This window comes from Fistularia commersonii, chromosome 20 (assembly GCF_037954325.1).
Source record: "Fistularia commersonii isolate RoL2024-O1a breed Wild chromosome 20, RoL_Fcom_v1.0, whole genome shotgun sequence".
Classification (NCBI taxonomy): Eukaryota; Metazoa; Chordata; class Actinopteri; order Syngnathiformes; family Fistulariidae; genus Fistularia; species Fistularia commersonii.
This window is the reverse complement of record NC_141303.1, coordinates 4,167,501-4,181,916: the sequence shown is the minus strand read 5'-3', so window position 1 is coordinate 4,181,916 and position 14,416 is coordinate 4,167,501. Positions and strand designations below refer to the sequence as shown.

At 38.8% G+C, this 14,416-nt stretch overlaps 1 protein-coding gene and 1 long non-coding RNA gene across 3 annotated transcripts in view; one reads left to right on the top strand and one right to left on the bottom strand.

The window, feature by feature from the left end:
* Nucleotides 1–2,697: 2,697 nt before the first annotated feature.
* LOC147222628 (uncharacterized) lies at nt 2,698–9,163 on the top strand. The gene is made up of 3 exons (XR_015107712.1): nt 2,698–2,832; nt 4,400–4,474; nt 8,666–9,163. It is a non-coding gene; the product is annotated as an uncharacterized LOC147222628 (long non-coding RNA).
* Nucleotides 9,164–9,850: 687 nt separating this feature from the next.
* LOC147222627 (syntaxin-7-like) overlaps nt 9,851–14,416 on the bottom strand; it is a 6,150-nt gene continuing 1,584 nt past the window's right edge. The window contains exons 2-10 of one of the 2 annotated variants that reach the window (XM_086166896.1): nt 14,242–14,335; nt 13,844–13,913; nt 13,472–13,562; nt 13,249–13,386; nt 12,673–12,719; nt 12,480–12,579; nt 12,283–12,355; nt 11,401–11,483; nt 9,851–10,835 (exon numbers count right to left, since the gene is read on the bottom strand). In XM_086166896.1, the coding sequence (XP_086023022.1) occupies nt 10,743–10,835; nt 11,401–11,483; nt 12,283–12,355; nt 12,480–12,579; nt 12,673–12,719; nt 13,249–13,386; nt 13,472–13,562; nt 13,844–13,913; nt 14,242–14,326 (780 nt within the window). In that variant the 5' untranslated portion in view covers nt 14,327–14,335 and the 3' untranslated portion in view covers nt 9,851–10,742. The remainder of the gene's footprint in view (nt 10,836–11,400; nt 11,484–12,282; nt 12,356–12,479; nt 12,580–12,672; nt 12,720–13,248; nt 13,387–13,471; nt 13,563–13,843; nt 13,914–14,241; nt 14,336–14,416) is intronic. The other variant, XM_086166897.1, reaches the window with a different exon arrangement.

Below are 14,416 nucleotides of genomic sequence, written 5' to 3'. Positions count from 1 at the left end.
TTCCTGTCAATTTAAATTCACAGTATCTCCCTTTTTTTAATGATGCAGGATTTAATCATCCCTTATTTGAACTCAGTGAAAGTGTTTTCAATCACGCCTTGAAGATTCTAGCCTCATTTCATCATGTCTCTTTTATTTGCATCAAAAAAGCTAAAACAGTGAATTAAAAAAAAAAAAAAGATTTTGGTTATACCCTTAAAAGTTGTGCTGTAAACATCACTGAGTCGCAACTCCTTTGCCAGTTCATTTGTTTGGCCTGAGTTAGTTATGAACAATATCTTTGATTGGTGTCAATCAGACATCTTTTTTTTAACTTCCACATTTATTCAGTGTTGTCAGCAAGAATTATGAGCAAGAATCTTATAAGGCCAGACTGTTTGTTTGTTTGTTTGTTTAGAAGTTTATTAGGACAGTGTACAAATACATTAAGCACAGAGGCAGAGATGTTTGTACCAGATTATAGCTCATAGCTAATTTCCATTTGTAGTCCTGGACAATACAAATGTAGAACAGTATAAAATAGACAATATATATAAAATATACAGATAGGCAATAAAATAACTATACAATATATAACCAGGCAATAAAATATGTATTTTGCAAGTTGAAAGTGCTATTGTTGTGATATTGTTACTTTGGTCATCTGGGGGCCATCAGATGCTACCCAGAAGGTGTGTAAACCATATTAAAATCAAATTCTATCAACTCTACAGATGATTGTTAATTCCTGGCTTAGCAGTTTTGGAAGACCAGACAGAGTTTCATTACGGCAACAGATAATATATCACTAATCTGCTCACTGATAAAAAAAAAAAGGAAATGGGTAAAAATGCGCACACAAATTTGATTTGCCAGATTGAACCCCATCATATTCAGAAACACCATAAAATCACTAAAGTTCATCGGATGAGGTTCCACGTCACATGAATCAGCTGCGCTGAACTTAAGTACATTCTTGCAGCAAGACAAATACCAGACAGCAAAATGGAAAAAGGAAGTCTGAGAATCCACCGGTGTGAAAACATGACGAACATATCACAACACTGTGAGTAAACCCAGGTCTTCCGTCTTTCACCTTTCCCCTCATGTGATCCTCTACCCCGTCTCTGTCTCGGACACAAACACATCCGCCCACTGTCTCTCTTTTCATACATCTGCCGTGCTTGTGACAGCAAGCTGTGTTTGCTGAGCGGCTTTTCACCTGACAACCACCACGTTCCCACCAATCAACGCATGGCGACCTTTGACCTCGACAGCCCCACCTGCCTTCTCAAACACTCTTCACACTTCTCGTCATGTTAGCTTTGCCGGCCCTCTGACGTCAAACAGCTTTCAATCCCGTTGATCAACAGGTATAATTCAACAGTTAGGAATTAGGAAATAATAAATGGGGTGTATTGTGTTGTTTGATTAACCAACCGTTAAGAGATAAATAAGTAAACACCGATGCGAAAATCATTCAATGCTTGCTAAAAAATGGAAACATGTCGACAAAACATGGGATAAAATCCCATTGTGCTGAACACCATTTAGGATTCGTGCAAGATGAGAGTGGCTTTTTTTTTTTTTGGGTGAAAATTTGACTTGGCAACACGTCTGCTTTTACAAATACAGATAACATAGTGTATGTGCCCCGTGCGCATTCATTGTCAGCCGTGCTCATAAACACACAGAAGCATGTCTCTCAATTACACACACTTCCTGTTTTGGATTCCTGCCGGTTAGAATGACTTTATTTTGTTATGCAATTATTATATTTCACCATTATCTATGACCGAATTCAGCGCAATCCGATGCCGCCTGGAAACATTTTAGATCACAGAGACTCCTGACAAAGCATTTCCTCACTTATCACAAAACAGTTTAACAAAACACACAATGTTATGATGTCAGAATGAACAGGAAAAGGGCTTTTATATAATCATTGTTAGGAACAGAACAAGGAGCAGTCACAACAATAACAGCTGACTGGTGGTTGTTGTTGTTTGTTATAATATATGTAGTATTAGTATTCGTGCTACCCACCTGTTTTATTCTACCAAAAATATTCTGAGTACTTTGAGAAAAAGTCGAGTTCCATGCAATATGAAACACTGTGTTCTGTTTGTAGCTTGCACTGCTACTACCAAATATCAAAATTTCCGCCATATTTATCATCTTATCAAATTTATCATGTATCAAAGATAAATCATCTCTGCGCATAAACATATAAAGATTTTACTTAGCTATTAGCGATGTTTATATTTGATTTTGGAAGGGCAACTGTGTGGCACAGAACAAGGAATAACTCATTTCGGTACAATTTGGACATAAACAAAACACAAAATGGTAAATTCATTCCGTTTGGATGGCGAGCTGTTTATCTTACTCTGCTGGCATGTTTTTCCTTTTACATCCAGAGTCTCCAAGTGCAACCGTAGTTCAAGAGGAACTTCCGCACTCGAGCCAAAATCCAGCCGGTTCCATCACAACAAATATCCACAATTTATTATTACCCACCATTACAGAAACCGAAAATCAAATACCTTCCAGTCTGCCTCCTTAAAAGCCTGGTTTTGAATTCTTCTACTATGTAACACAATAACAAGAACTCAATTTTGAGGCCTTGCCACCACCATACGACGCTTTACGCCTGTAACGTGTGCGAGTATGAGTGTGTGGTCTGACCATTTCCCACATCCTTTCACAGAAACAACATGGCCACCTAGGAGACACACATCCATTCCTCAATTACCTCCCTGCCCTCCTCCATCCATACCTCCATCGTTCATCCTTCATTCCCACCGGCAGCAAGGTGGCTGGAGGACCGTGACGTGTGTTCCATTAAACAAGGTCACCACAGTTTGTCTTCCTGCATTTTTCCCTCCTGGTTACATTTCCCATCACAAACGCAGGAGGTGTTTTAAAAAGAGGGTAAACCGAGATGGCATTTAACTTGTTCATAAAAGGATGTAAAAAAAAAAAAAAAAAAGGCAGTCGGTGAAGGCCCTCCTACTAGCCACAAATAAATAAATCAGTCGATTTTTTTGGCCACAGTAAGAATGTGATGTCTATGTGATGCAGGGGTGGGAATTGTTAACATAAACCGCCCTCCAAGGCCGGCTGGACGATAAAAGAGCATTCAGTGTGTAAAATCTGAAACGTATGAATGGCCTAAATGGAATGTTGTAGTTTTTGAGTAAGCTGCAAAGGACAACTGATAACATAGTCGCAATATTATTTAACAAATAATATTATGGCACCTACGCCCGAGAAACACGAATAGCAACTATATGATGATTGTGATTTTCTAAACCAAGAAGAAAATGGCAAGTGAGGAACACAAACAAGCTCAATGAGATAAAAAAATGTGAGTGTATATTCACCGCTTTGAAAGGTTAAATAAAGCAGTGAACAGTCTTAATCTTGATATAAGTGCTTGTCAAAAAATGCCCCTCTTTTATCACACACACACATACACACACACATTTTTTGTCATACTTATGGAAATGTTTACTGTCAGCAGTAACTCGCTTCAGCAGTACCTGCTCTGAACAAACTTGTAGAGAGTGTCCTGCTCTGTTTCCGCTGCTATATTATTTCTCTCCGTCGTCTTGAGTTTTCAGCTTTTCAAACTTTATCTCGTTTCCGATATGATGACTAAGCTGCGATGAAATAATAATGAGCTGGTCTTATTTGATTTTCAAAAAGCAATTGCTAAAGAAAGATAATCTGAACTTCTGGCCTGATTTCCCATTTATGTGGGATGGGGCGGGGGGGGGGGCAGCCCTCAAAGAATTAAAAAAAGAGTAAAGAAATGCAGAATTATCAGGTTACCAGAAATGGTGACAAAGATTACTACTGGATACAATACACTGAAACAAAAAACATTTGGATTTGCGATCCCTAAAATATAGATTAATGAATAAATGTATGTATTTTGTAATTCATTCATTAATACATCAGTCAATATCATCAGTGACAATCAGCAGCAAATGAAATCCGGAATTTGAAAAAAAAAAGAAAAAAAAAAAGAAAGAAAACAGAAAAAAAAATCTGAAAAAACAGAAAATCAGAAAAAAAGAAAAATAAAAAAGAAAAAAATTCAAATTGGAATGACCAGATGGCCAATTATGATGCTACGAATTAAAGAGGGAAAAATAATCCTCAGAGTGGAAAGAAGAGACTTGGCGAGGCTTTAGAGTTTTATTAAAAAATTGAGGAACTTGGTCACATGACAGCAAAGAAACATTTCCTCATGAAGGAATAGTAAATAATGTTATTTATACTTTAGAACGACATAAGATGTCAAGTGAGAGTTAAAGGCACGTATTGTTGTAAAAAGCATTAAACCTGGGTTGGACTGGGTTAGTCAATAGTTGGTGTATTAAAAAATGCCTTGGTGTGTTTTTCTTTGCAGGAAGAAATAAACATATGTGCACAGGTGTCAGTTTCCCCCACGTGTTGAATGAGAATTTGAACTTTGAAACGGCAGGTGAGTTCCATGGTTTCCTCTCGATGTGGAACATCGTGTCACATACCTGTGAGCTACTTCCTCTTTTGAAAAACATCAATATTTACAAAAATACACAGAGAAAAAAAAAATGAAAAAATAAAAAAAAAGTCAAACCACCAGCCTGTTCTTCAGTTCTAATGCCAGTCACCGTCCCAGCAGTGCCAGCTGTACCTCATCTTTATTTATGACTTCTTTTTTTTTTTTTACCCCTAATATTTCTCTTCACCACAGAGAAGACATTTTAACAGCATTCCTCCTTCTGGACTGTAGCTGGACACCAAAGTAAAGTTTACATTCCTGGACTGTTTAGAGGAATGCTGCCCACCAGGGCCCTGAACTTGGACCGAAGATTAAACGGGAACGGGAACCGCGAAAGGTGACCGGGATGATATAACTCTGAACTCCTCTTTGATCGAGGCGCGTGGCTAAATTGGAAAATAGCAAGAATGCAAAATATCGAATTCAAAATGCTCCATTGATTTATACACTGTCATTTTTTATAAAAACTGCAGTTTTGTCCTATCTGTAATGATGCAGGCCCCTCATCGGCACGTGATCTAGGCTTGATCTGCCGCCACGCGCCCACCATTATTATTTTCATGAATATTAAAACTATTATTGTGTCATGTCAGCTATCGCCATGGACCTTTTAGCGACACTTTTATTATTAGCGTGAGGTCATTTGGGGTGAGCACTCTATCACCCTCTTGTTTTCAATCTCTCTGTCCTTCTCGTTCTCTCTCTTCCAGTCGAGACAGACGGCCGACCCATATTCAGCCCGGATCTTTCCGAGGTTTCTTTACGGTTAAAGTTTTTTTGTGTTTTTTTTTTTTCGCCGCGGTCGCTTTCTCATGGGGGCGCTGTTGGGTTTCTGTAGATCATTTCAAAGTGTGTCATCCAGAAACCTGCTCTACATGGAAAGTGACAACCGCGGTATGATTGGGCGGAAATTAAATCTAACTTGACTCGACAGGGTAGAAGTTATAGTATAAATCCTATTAATTTGAATGAGTAACTTGGCCCTCAGCATGCGTTCCCGAAACCTTAAACCTTCGAGACCGTAGGCCCGGTCGCACACTCAAAACTTATATCCTTGAAAGGTAACAATTTTTTATTTTGTTTTTTTACATCCAATCCCCTTACGGTAAGGGCGTATTAGTTAACTTCTTTGAAGTTATCAGTCCTCTATCCGAAAAGCCTAATTAGTGGATCAGCTCTCCATAGCAGATATGGAAGATCTCACTCAAGGGCAAACTCGATGGCGAGGCTGCAGAGTCGCATGACGACAACTGAACCGAATTCGAGCGCCGGCTATCAAAGATACGGCCGCACTTTGATCGAACCTAATGAATACGGATCAAAACTGAAAAATCTCGCTCGGAGAGATCTTAAGCGAGCCATCAAAGACCCTGCGATAAAGGGATAATGAAGTACAAGCAAGCGGGAACAACTGTGAACTAGCAGCGATGAACCGTATCAGTCTGCATTTGTAGGCAGAACTCATAAGAAGGTAAACTATTTTTACCTGGGAAAACTGCAATACTACTGCATTTGAAGAAGGTGTATTTAAGAGATGTTGCTGCTTGCAAGTAATCCGGTGCTCCCCTCTGCTGGCTGATCTACGATATTTTTAGGAGGGCTTTCATTCCCAAAAAAAAAAGAAAAAAAAAAAAAATCAATGAGATAAGAATTCGCCTGCGTCATTATGTTGAGGATATGATTTAATGCACAATTCCAGGGGTTGACAGGAAATAAGGTGAACGTAACATACAGAAAATTTGTTTCTTTTTTATGTTTATATTTTTATTATTGACAAGGCAATTGTCAGAATGAAAAAGTTTGAGTTCTCCTGAGCCAGAAAGCAACTTACATAAAGATTTTAATGTTAACCCTATCCCCTTATTTAGAAGAGCCAAAAAAAAAAACTAACATCCTGTATTTTTTGGTACATTTTCTCAAAACAAATCAAGGAGAATTCAGACAGTGAAAGAGTCAGTGTTTGGTCGGATGACGTCATTCTTTACATCATTGCAAACTTCTCTTCAAACTGAGTCTGCTGCCTTCACAAATAAAACTCTGTGCTCGGTATTTCATGCTATAAGAAAACACGGGACCATGTTTCTGTTCCACCCTGGATTCCTGTCTGCTAAAGATGCACTGAGCACTTAACAATCTGGTGCCTCAAAACTCTACAAGAAACAAGGATACTTTTAAGTCCAGCGTATAAGATTTTGAAAAAAGAATGCATCAAACTTTGCGTTTCGATTGATAAAATAAGCTTTTAAATGAAGCTGGCACTCTCGATAGAAAATGGGAGCGGAGGCAGCCTGTCATTGTTTACGAATAGGCTTAAAACCTTTCTTTTTGACAAAAGCTTATAGTTCAGGCTAGGCCAGACCCCTGTAATGCTGCCGTAGGCTTCCTCTGCCGGGGGATATCCCAGGATATATTTCTTTCATTCCTCCCACTCTTCCTATCCTGTTTGCACTGTCTATCTTCTCCCAAGTCCCTCAGCTGTCTCATTTTGCGGGCTCCCCGGAGCCGAGGCTTGAGCTCCTGCCGCAGTCTTGACAGGCGTCCGCCGTTGTCATTTCTTTTATGAATATTAAAGCTGTTTTCAACAATTTGCATGTCACTGTCAGCGCTATTGTTATTCATAGGAGATCATTTTTGTCCGTCACTCCCGACCCTCATAGTGCCTTTATCTCTATCATACTTTCTTTCTTCTCGCGTTCTCTTTCTTTCTACCCCAACCGGTCGAAAAAGAAGGTCGCCTGCGTGACCTCGGATCTGTCAAGGGTTTCTTTCCGGTAAAAGGCGTTTTTTTCCTCGCTACTTTTGCCAAGCGCTTGCTCATGGGGCAATGTTGGATTTCTGTAGATTTCTTAGTTGTGATTTGGCGCCATATGAATAAAATCTGGCTTGACTCGACTGTTCAAAGGGGTAAAAGGAGGGAAGGGAAGGATGAGGTGGAGGTGGAGGAGGTAATCCATCACCTCCGTGCTTCTTGACCTTGCGCACCATCTGAGCGCAAAGGAGGGAGAGATGGGAGGAAATTAAAGTGCAGGATAATTCAATGGATGCACTAATATTGACTCAGCTGTTTAAAACCCACATTGAAGCTCCTGGGCTTTCAACAGGCTGTTAAATGAAATCATTGCGATGGAGTTTGGAAAGTCAAACAACTAAAATGCAATCAGAGCAGTGACTCGTGCAGAACACGCAATCTAAATCGTCGCCCAAAGAGATCAGACGGAACAAGTTCTTTCACCTGAAATGTAAAATAGCATTGACATTCCAAAATATTTCCAAAACCATACTATTCTGATATGTTACGTTTATGTGTTGTGCATAAACATGATGAATACTGTATAAGAAAATTGATTTTTCAAATGTGAATCTGGTCATTTAATACATATGTAATAAATGGAATAGAAAAGAGAGAATAGAATCTGCCTAAAATAGTACCTCAGAGGAGAAATTTAGATTTGCATATTTAAATTTGCATAACAGAAAATGGACAGTGCAGTAGACGTAGTTAAATTACAAATATTATAAGTTCAAAACAGTAGCATACAACATATCTGAAAAAAGAAAATGAAAAATACTCACTCATGCAATAATGGAAACTAGCAGCAAACAATAGCCACTTTCAGCTGCAACACAAGTGAGTGGATGTATGAATGATTGAATGACTTCAGTTTATTTTAGAAAATATTTTATAATATTCAAAATATTTTAAATTATTTTAAAGTTTATTTGTAGAATTCTTTGTGCTTCACCCTCCCTTCAGTGAGGTTCCCATTCATTTGAATTTTTTTGCACCGTGCGGAGACTGAATAAACACTGCCAGATGCCTCACCTGTATCCTTGTACCGGTAATCAATCACAGGCAGGTTAGTTTATATTGCACATGGTGCTATTGCTTATTATTATTATTGGATGGCCAGCATTAAAAAATAACAACCTTTATTGCTCACACAAAATGCATCCTTGTGAAAACAGCTGTAATTACTCTCTCCAAACACAACTTCCTGCACCTGTACTACTGTCGCATTGGCACAAACTCTCCCGTGCTTCCCCGGCACCTTGCAGTAACCTGACATTTTCTGAGCGGATCATTTTATTCCCTGCCATACTAACGACTGCTTCATCTCGTTCTCTTTCCAGGGCGGCCTGTATTTACAACCCCCGTCTCTCAACCCTTTCCCATCTCGACTGAGAATTTTTTTCCCTTTACAACGCAGTAAAGTGCGACTTCCACATCCAGGTCCAACTCAAACAACGACCGTTCTAACACATACAAGTGAAGTCCTGTCTGCTCCCTGACCTCATCTTCTCATGGCTGACTGACAATCTTTACACTCTGACTGTGGGGCAAACAAGGAAATGACATGTAGTGTGTTTTTAACCTCTTTGACTTTTTAATACTTGGCAAAAATGATGAAAATACAAAAAAGGCGACAACCGTAAAGCAAAGCTCGGTTGCAGTTATACTAAAGACATGTTTCTATCAATGTTTACATTTTTCAAGTAATGGTTGAGAAGAGTTATTTCACAGAATGAATATATAAAAACTTGCTTCTATGTCTAATCTCAATGATCCGTTTAGAGCGGTGACAAATGAAAGAGGTTTATAGGGATATAGAGTCAAAATGTAATGATGAGTAAAAGTACTCTAAAGTATTGTAAGTACTCTAAATTAGTAGCATTTTTCAATGCCGGTGTGCTGCTGCTGCCCCTGCTCGGAAAAATGATGAAAAAACAGCCACTTCCAGCCAAGTCTGTACTACATATTAGCGATTTACTGACATTATGTGATGTGTCATCTTTGAGATGCTGTCAAGTGAGCATTGAAGTTCACCAACAATCACTTGTATGCTTGCCTTTTTCAAATGTTGACTTAGTACAAATAACACACCAGAAGTGCTCCACCTGAAAGCTGCAGCTGGCAAACTATCTCAAGTGCACAGCAAGGTGAATTCTGGAACCCTTGGTGACTATTTCACATACTCATGCAGCTTTTAATCATGTCCCGGTCCTATATGAGTTTTTCACCTTGAAATTTATTTTCCAGAGAGACCAGTAACATTATCAGCTTGTGTTTGGAGCTGCTTCTACCAAATGCATAAACACGAAATAATCTGGGACTCTTAGATATACTCGAAAAAGTCAAGCACTCTTAAAGTACTTTTAAGTTACGTAATGCAGCCCTGCCAGGAAAAAGTAGTTTCAAAGTATAAATACAGTATTACTCAAGTATGTTATTAGTGATCAACATGCAAAAAACTGAAAGACCTCTAAAGTAAGAATAAAACAATATTTCTCAAGTAAAAATAAAGTGCCTTACTCTGCTTCAGAACATCTTGTTAATTTATTCAGAAAACTTTCGGCAGCAACAATATCATTATTAAAAATATACTTTTAATCATATTTGTGGACATAACAATTGTTTTTGTTCTTTTGAAAAATTTTAGAACTCCTAAAACAATCAATAACAATGTTGCTTTTTCTCTAAGGAGTACAAAGCCTGGGATGACAAACCCATTCAGCACAAGCAAACCAGACAATGAGAAAACACGATAAAAAAAGTTAAGCAAACACTGGAAAAAACAATCAATTAGGAAAAAAAGTAATCAAACTGATTGTTTATCAAGTTTTCACTGGGATTGAAAGTACACGTAAGTGATTAGAAACCAAATTACAATCAATAATTCATTCTTAGCATGTTAAACCTCCTATAACATTGATGCTATTTATCCAAAATGGAAAAAAAAACATGGATGACAGCAGAGGTTCTTGAACAGATTTAAGAGATACATATACAACACCGGTTTATATAATTGAAATTACTCTGTCCAAAAATGTAGACAGAATTAGTAGATATTATATTATTATTATATTAGATATTTGGGGCTACGAATTCAAGAGGAAGAGGTTTGTCGCGATAAAACAGTGAGTCGGTGGAGGAAGTATCACTGCAGGCACGAGAGGTAAATCCTTCAACTTGTCCCCTCAAACTAAATGAGAAAACAAAGATACATTTAAATAGAGCTAATATAGGAAATAAGACACTGCCTGTGCAGTCCTGATAATGAGGACAAAGATATGTACTGTGCTTGGGGAAAATATAATATACTTAGAAATGTCAGCTCAGTAACCTTCCACTCTCAAGGAATGGAGAATGAGATGCAAGAGGGGAAAGTGGACGTCCTTTCCCCTCCGGTCAGAGAGGAGGAGGCGGCCTTCACCGGCTGGCAGCCCAGATGATGACGCCGATAATAACAGCGATGACGACCAGTACGATGATCAGGATGCATATTTTCTTCCGCGAGCGTCGCTTGAAGGAAATAAAAATGGAAAAAAAAAATCAAAACACACTGGTTTTGCATTATAATTAGAAAGTTATGTCGTCTAAGGGTGGAGCAGAGGGTGACCCTTGTCAGAAAAGATATTGAACCAACCGTTGCTTTGCTAACTAGAATTTTGGGGTCAAACAACTTATACGGAATTAAATCATTTTTAAAGACGGTCATTAAATATTACCATAGATTGAGGATGTAAAAATATTTTTATCTGCCGGGAATATTTATTCAAAAACCTAAACACACAAAGGGGGGACTGAAATTTAACTCAATCTTTTTTTTTTTTTTTTTTTTTTTAAAACCTTGACCACTGGAAATCAGTCATGTTAAAGGTACAATGTTAGCATCAAAACTATTATCTAATTGTTATTATGGAGCGAAAGCTAGTTGACATAATCTGGTGGTGGGCAGGGCTATAACTGTCACTTTGTCCAACAGGTTCAGTTTTGCAACTTTTTTTTTGGAACATCTCCCCCCTCCTTGGTTCATATCTTTGTCTGTGTGTCTTCTATTCCTTATCAGCCGTCAGATTTGTTTTACCTGATAATCTGCAGCGCGCGCCAGCTGTTGCGTGGCATTCTGGACATTCACATCTGCACTCTCCACATTGGCTTCTATGCTGTCTGTAGAGCACACACGCACAAATGCTTTTATAAGCAGCAGTTAGATAAATGAGGGAGAACAGGTGGCACAAACACATACTTTTATTTGCCAAATCGATCAAGGCTCCACACAGATTCTTCTGAATAATGTCACAATCTGAGCTGAAAAAGAATTACTTTGTTTACCGAGTTCTCTTCTATGTGTGATATAACCTTTTTCATAACCAAACTGCAGCGCCGAGGGTAGAACAGACTTAATAGTCAGAAAATCCAGTAGCAAACCGTACATTAAACCGGTGTCCTTCCTCTGATATGAAACACGTGAATATACCCTATGAGTATGAATAATTTAGTTTTGATTATACATGTACATACATACAAACAGCTATTCATACCGTTTGGGTTTGAATAATTTCAGCCTTCACTGTAAGTATATCTCTGTTTATATACTCTCATCTAACCCCTTTAACCACCTGGGACTGTTCTGCCCCATGAGAGGAACATCTAAGTCTGTCCTCTCCAGTTTATTTGAGCAGAAAATCAAGATAATTTTATGGCATCACTTCGCTGTGACCATAAGGTATTCAAAACAACATCAAGTACATTCTCTTTCTGAAGCCATATGAGTATCGAGATGGATGTCCGTAAACTTGAATTACTGGTCAACGGTTTTCTCCAAACACGATCCGTTTTTTTTTTTTTTTTTTATTTCACACCGGAGAAATAAGTTTCCAGTAACTTAAAATCATATTTCATGTTCATGGACGTCATGCAGTACATGAAGGCTTCTTCACACACACAGTTTGGAAAGTAAACTCACCTATCATGTCCCCCTGCTCATGTACCATCATCCCAAGGTCCTTGAAGATGTCGTTGATATCTGTGATGTCTGACTGAATTTGGGCGCATGTAAAAAAAAAAAAAAAAAGTAAATAAGGGGAAAAAAGGATTGTTTTCGGGCTCATCTATTTATCATCCCCTCTCGAGGTTTAGTGATAATTTAGATTAATATCGTACCTCCAGTTGTCTGATTGCCACCTCTCTCTCCTGGATCAACCGCAGATCTTCCTCGGTGATAGCCTCGACCTCGTCCTGCACCTGAGGCTCACTGTCAAATCTGAATATGTGCAAAATTAGTTGTGATAATAATCACAATGTGAACAATCATAATGATGACAACTTTGAAATTAACAGAAATAAAAATGTCTACCTCTGATTATGGATGTCATACCCAAAGTTATCCTCGGACCGGCTGACCTGTCAAAGGGAATCCAGATGTTCGTTGACGCCACATTTCCACCGGACATTTGATTCAAAAAAGGGTGACGCGAGCACAGCCCTTCCTCCCTCCGTGCACAAAAAAACTTTCAACTCATTGTTCTGATTCAAGAATTTCTCTTATCTTTGCCCTTTAGACATTCATATATCACACATTAAACCTATAATGTATTGGGATACATTTTGAGTGAAAATGTGTGCTGGAGTTAATATGATAATGGACTAATGTTTGATCGATCATTCCAGGCCTATTAACTGCGATCTGAAAGAACTTGCTGTGTGCACCGGGGCCAGAAGCAGACTCTAAAACCCCTCTGATCCTATTTTTAAGTTTTCCCCCATCACTCCCTCACGCTGCCGACCTGTTGTTCGCATTCTCACTCTGTAAAATGACATTTTGCCTCACACATCTCTTTTTTAAGGCATAAATTCCCCTCCGCGCTGCCATAGCCGGCTAGTTTTCAGTTCTGGCCCGTGGCCTCGTGACACCGAAGAGCGAATGACTCACTGACACCCTGGAGCTGGCTCTGACTTTGGCCACGAACTCCCTCTCTTTGTCGGCCGCCTCACGCTGAGTGTTCTGAAAGCTGTTCAGGACAGCGGAGAAGTCATTCAACAGGCGCTCTCTCTGTATCTTCCTCTGCCGCTGTACGACAAAGGAGAACGTGTTCACAAAACAGCCAACAAAGTCAGGGCTTGTCTGAAAAGGGAGGAAAATAAGATTGTGATACCTGATCTGCTCCCACAGGAAGTGCGCTGAATGTCTTGATCAGTCGGTCAGTCTCCTTTGCCAGCTGGTTCACTTGCTGCTTTTTCTGCTGTCTGAAAATGACGGCGGGTGGTTAAAATATATTATCCCTTATATTAAACTCTAAAACACTTCAGAGATGAGAGGGGAATATGGGTAACACATAATACTCGCAGTTGAAAAAAATGCAATGTGACTTAAAAAGGCTCACAAATAATGATCCATTTTCTTTAATTGGACGATCGCTCGCATTTTGCACAAATCAATGCAACAATTGATAGTAGAAAGATTTAGGACTTTGTCCTTGATACTAAATAAGCATTTCCACATTTACAGGGAGGCTCCAATAACTTACAGTGTCTGTTGTAAGTGGCTGGTGTCTTGCACTGTTCCCAGTAAGGACACTGTCCTCTGCAACTCTGAGTCTGGTGAGGAAGAAGTGAATCATAAAAAAGGTTAATACAGGGCTTCTGGGTGATAAAGACTGAATATAAATGTGTATTTGTAGGGTTTGAATATTGGAAGTCTACTATAATTTCGGGATCCAAGAGCTTCATAGCGACAAAAATGCCTGATACAGAGGATTTTCATGACTACCCGAAGGTTTAAGTTTTGGTTTACAGGTTTGGGTCTGATTAGATTACGGTTTAGACGATCAATTGGCATGGATTTAAGCAATAGCAGGATAATACTTCTCCAATTAGGTAGAAAAAAAGGTTTGTGTATGTGTGCAAGAATAAATGCCAGTATTACTCAGCAGTGTCATCTTCTGGATATTTGAGCTAATGCTTTGAACCAAAGCATTGGGCTCTGATGGAAACCCAACCTGGTAGGCCATGATGGAGAGCTGTGAGGACACACAATGAAGTGAGAGATCATTAAACATTATTGTTTTAGCTGTAAAAAAATGTACATTTTTATTATGCAA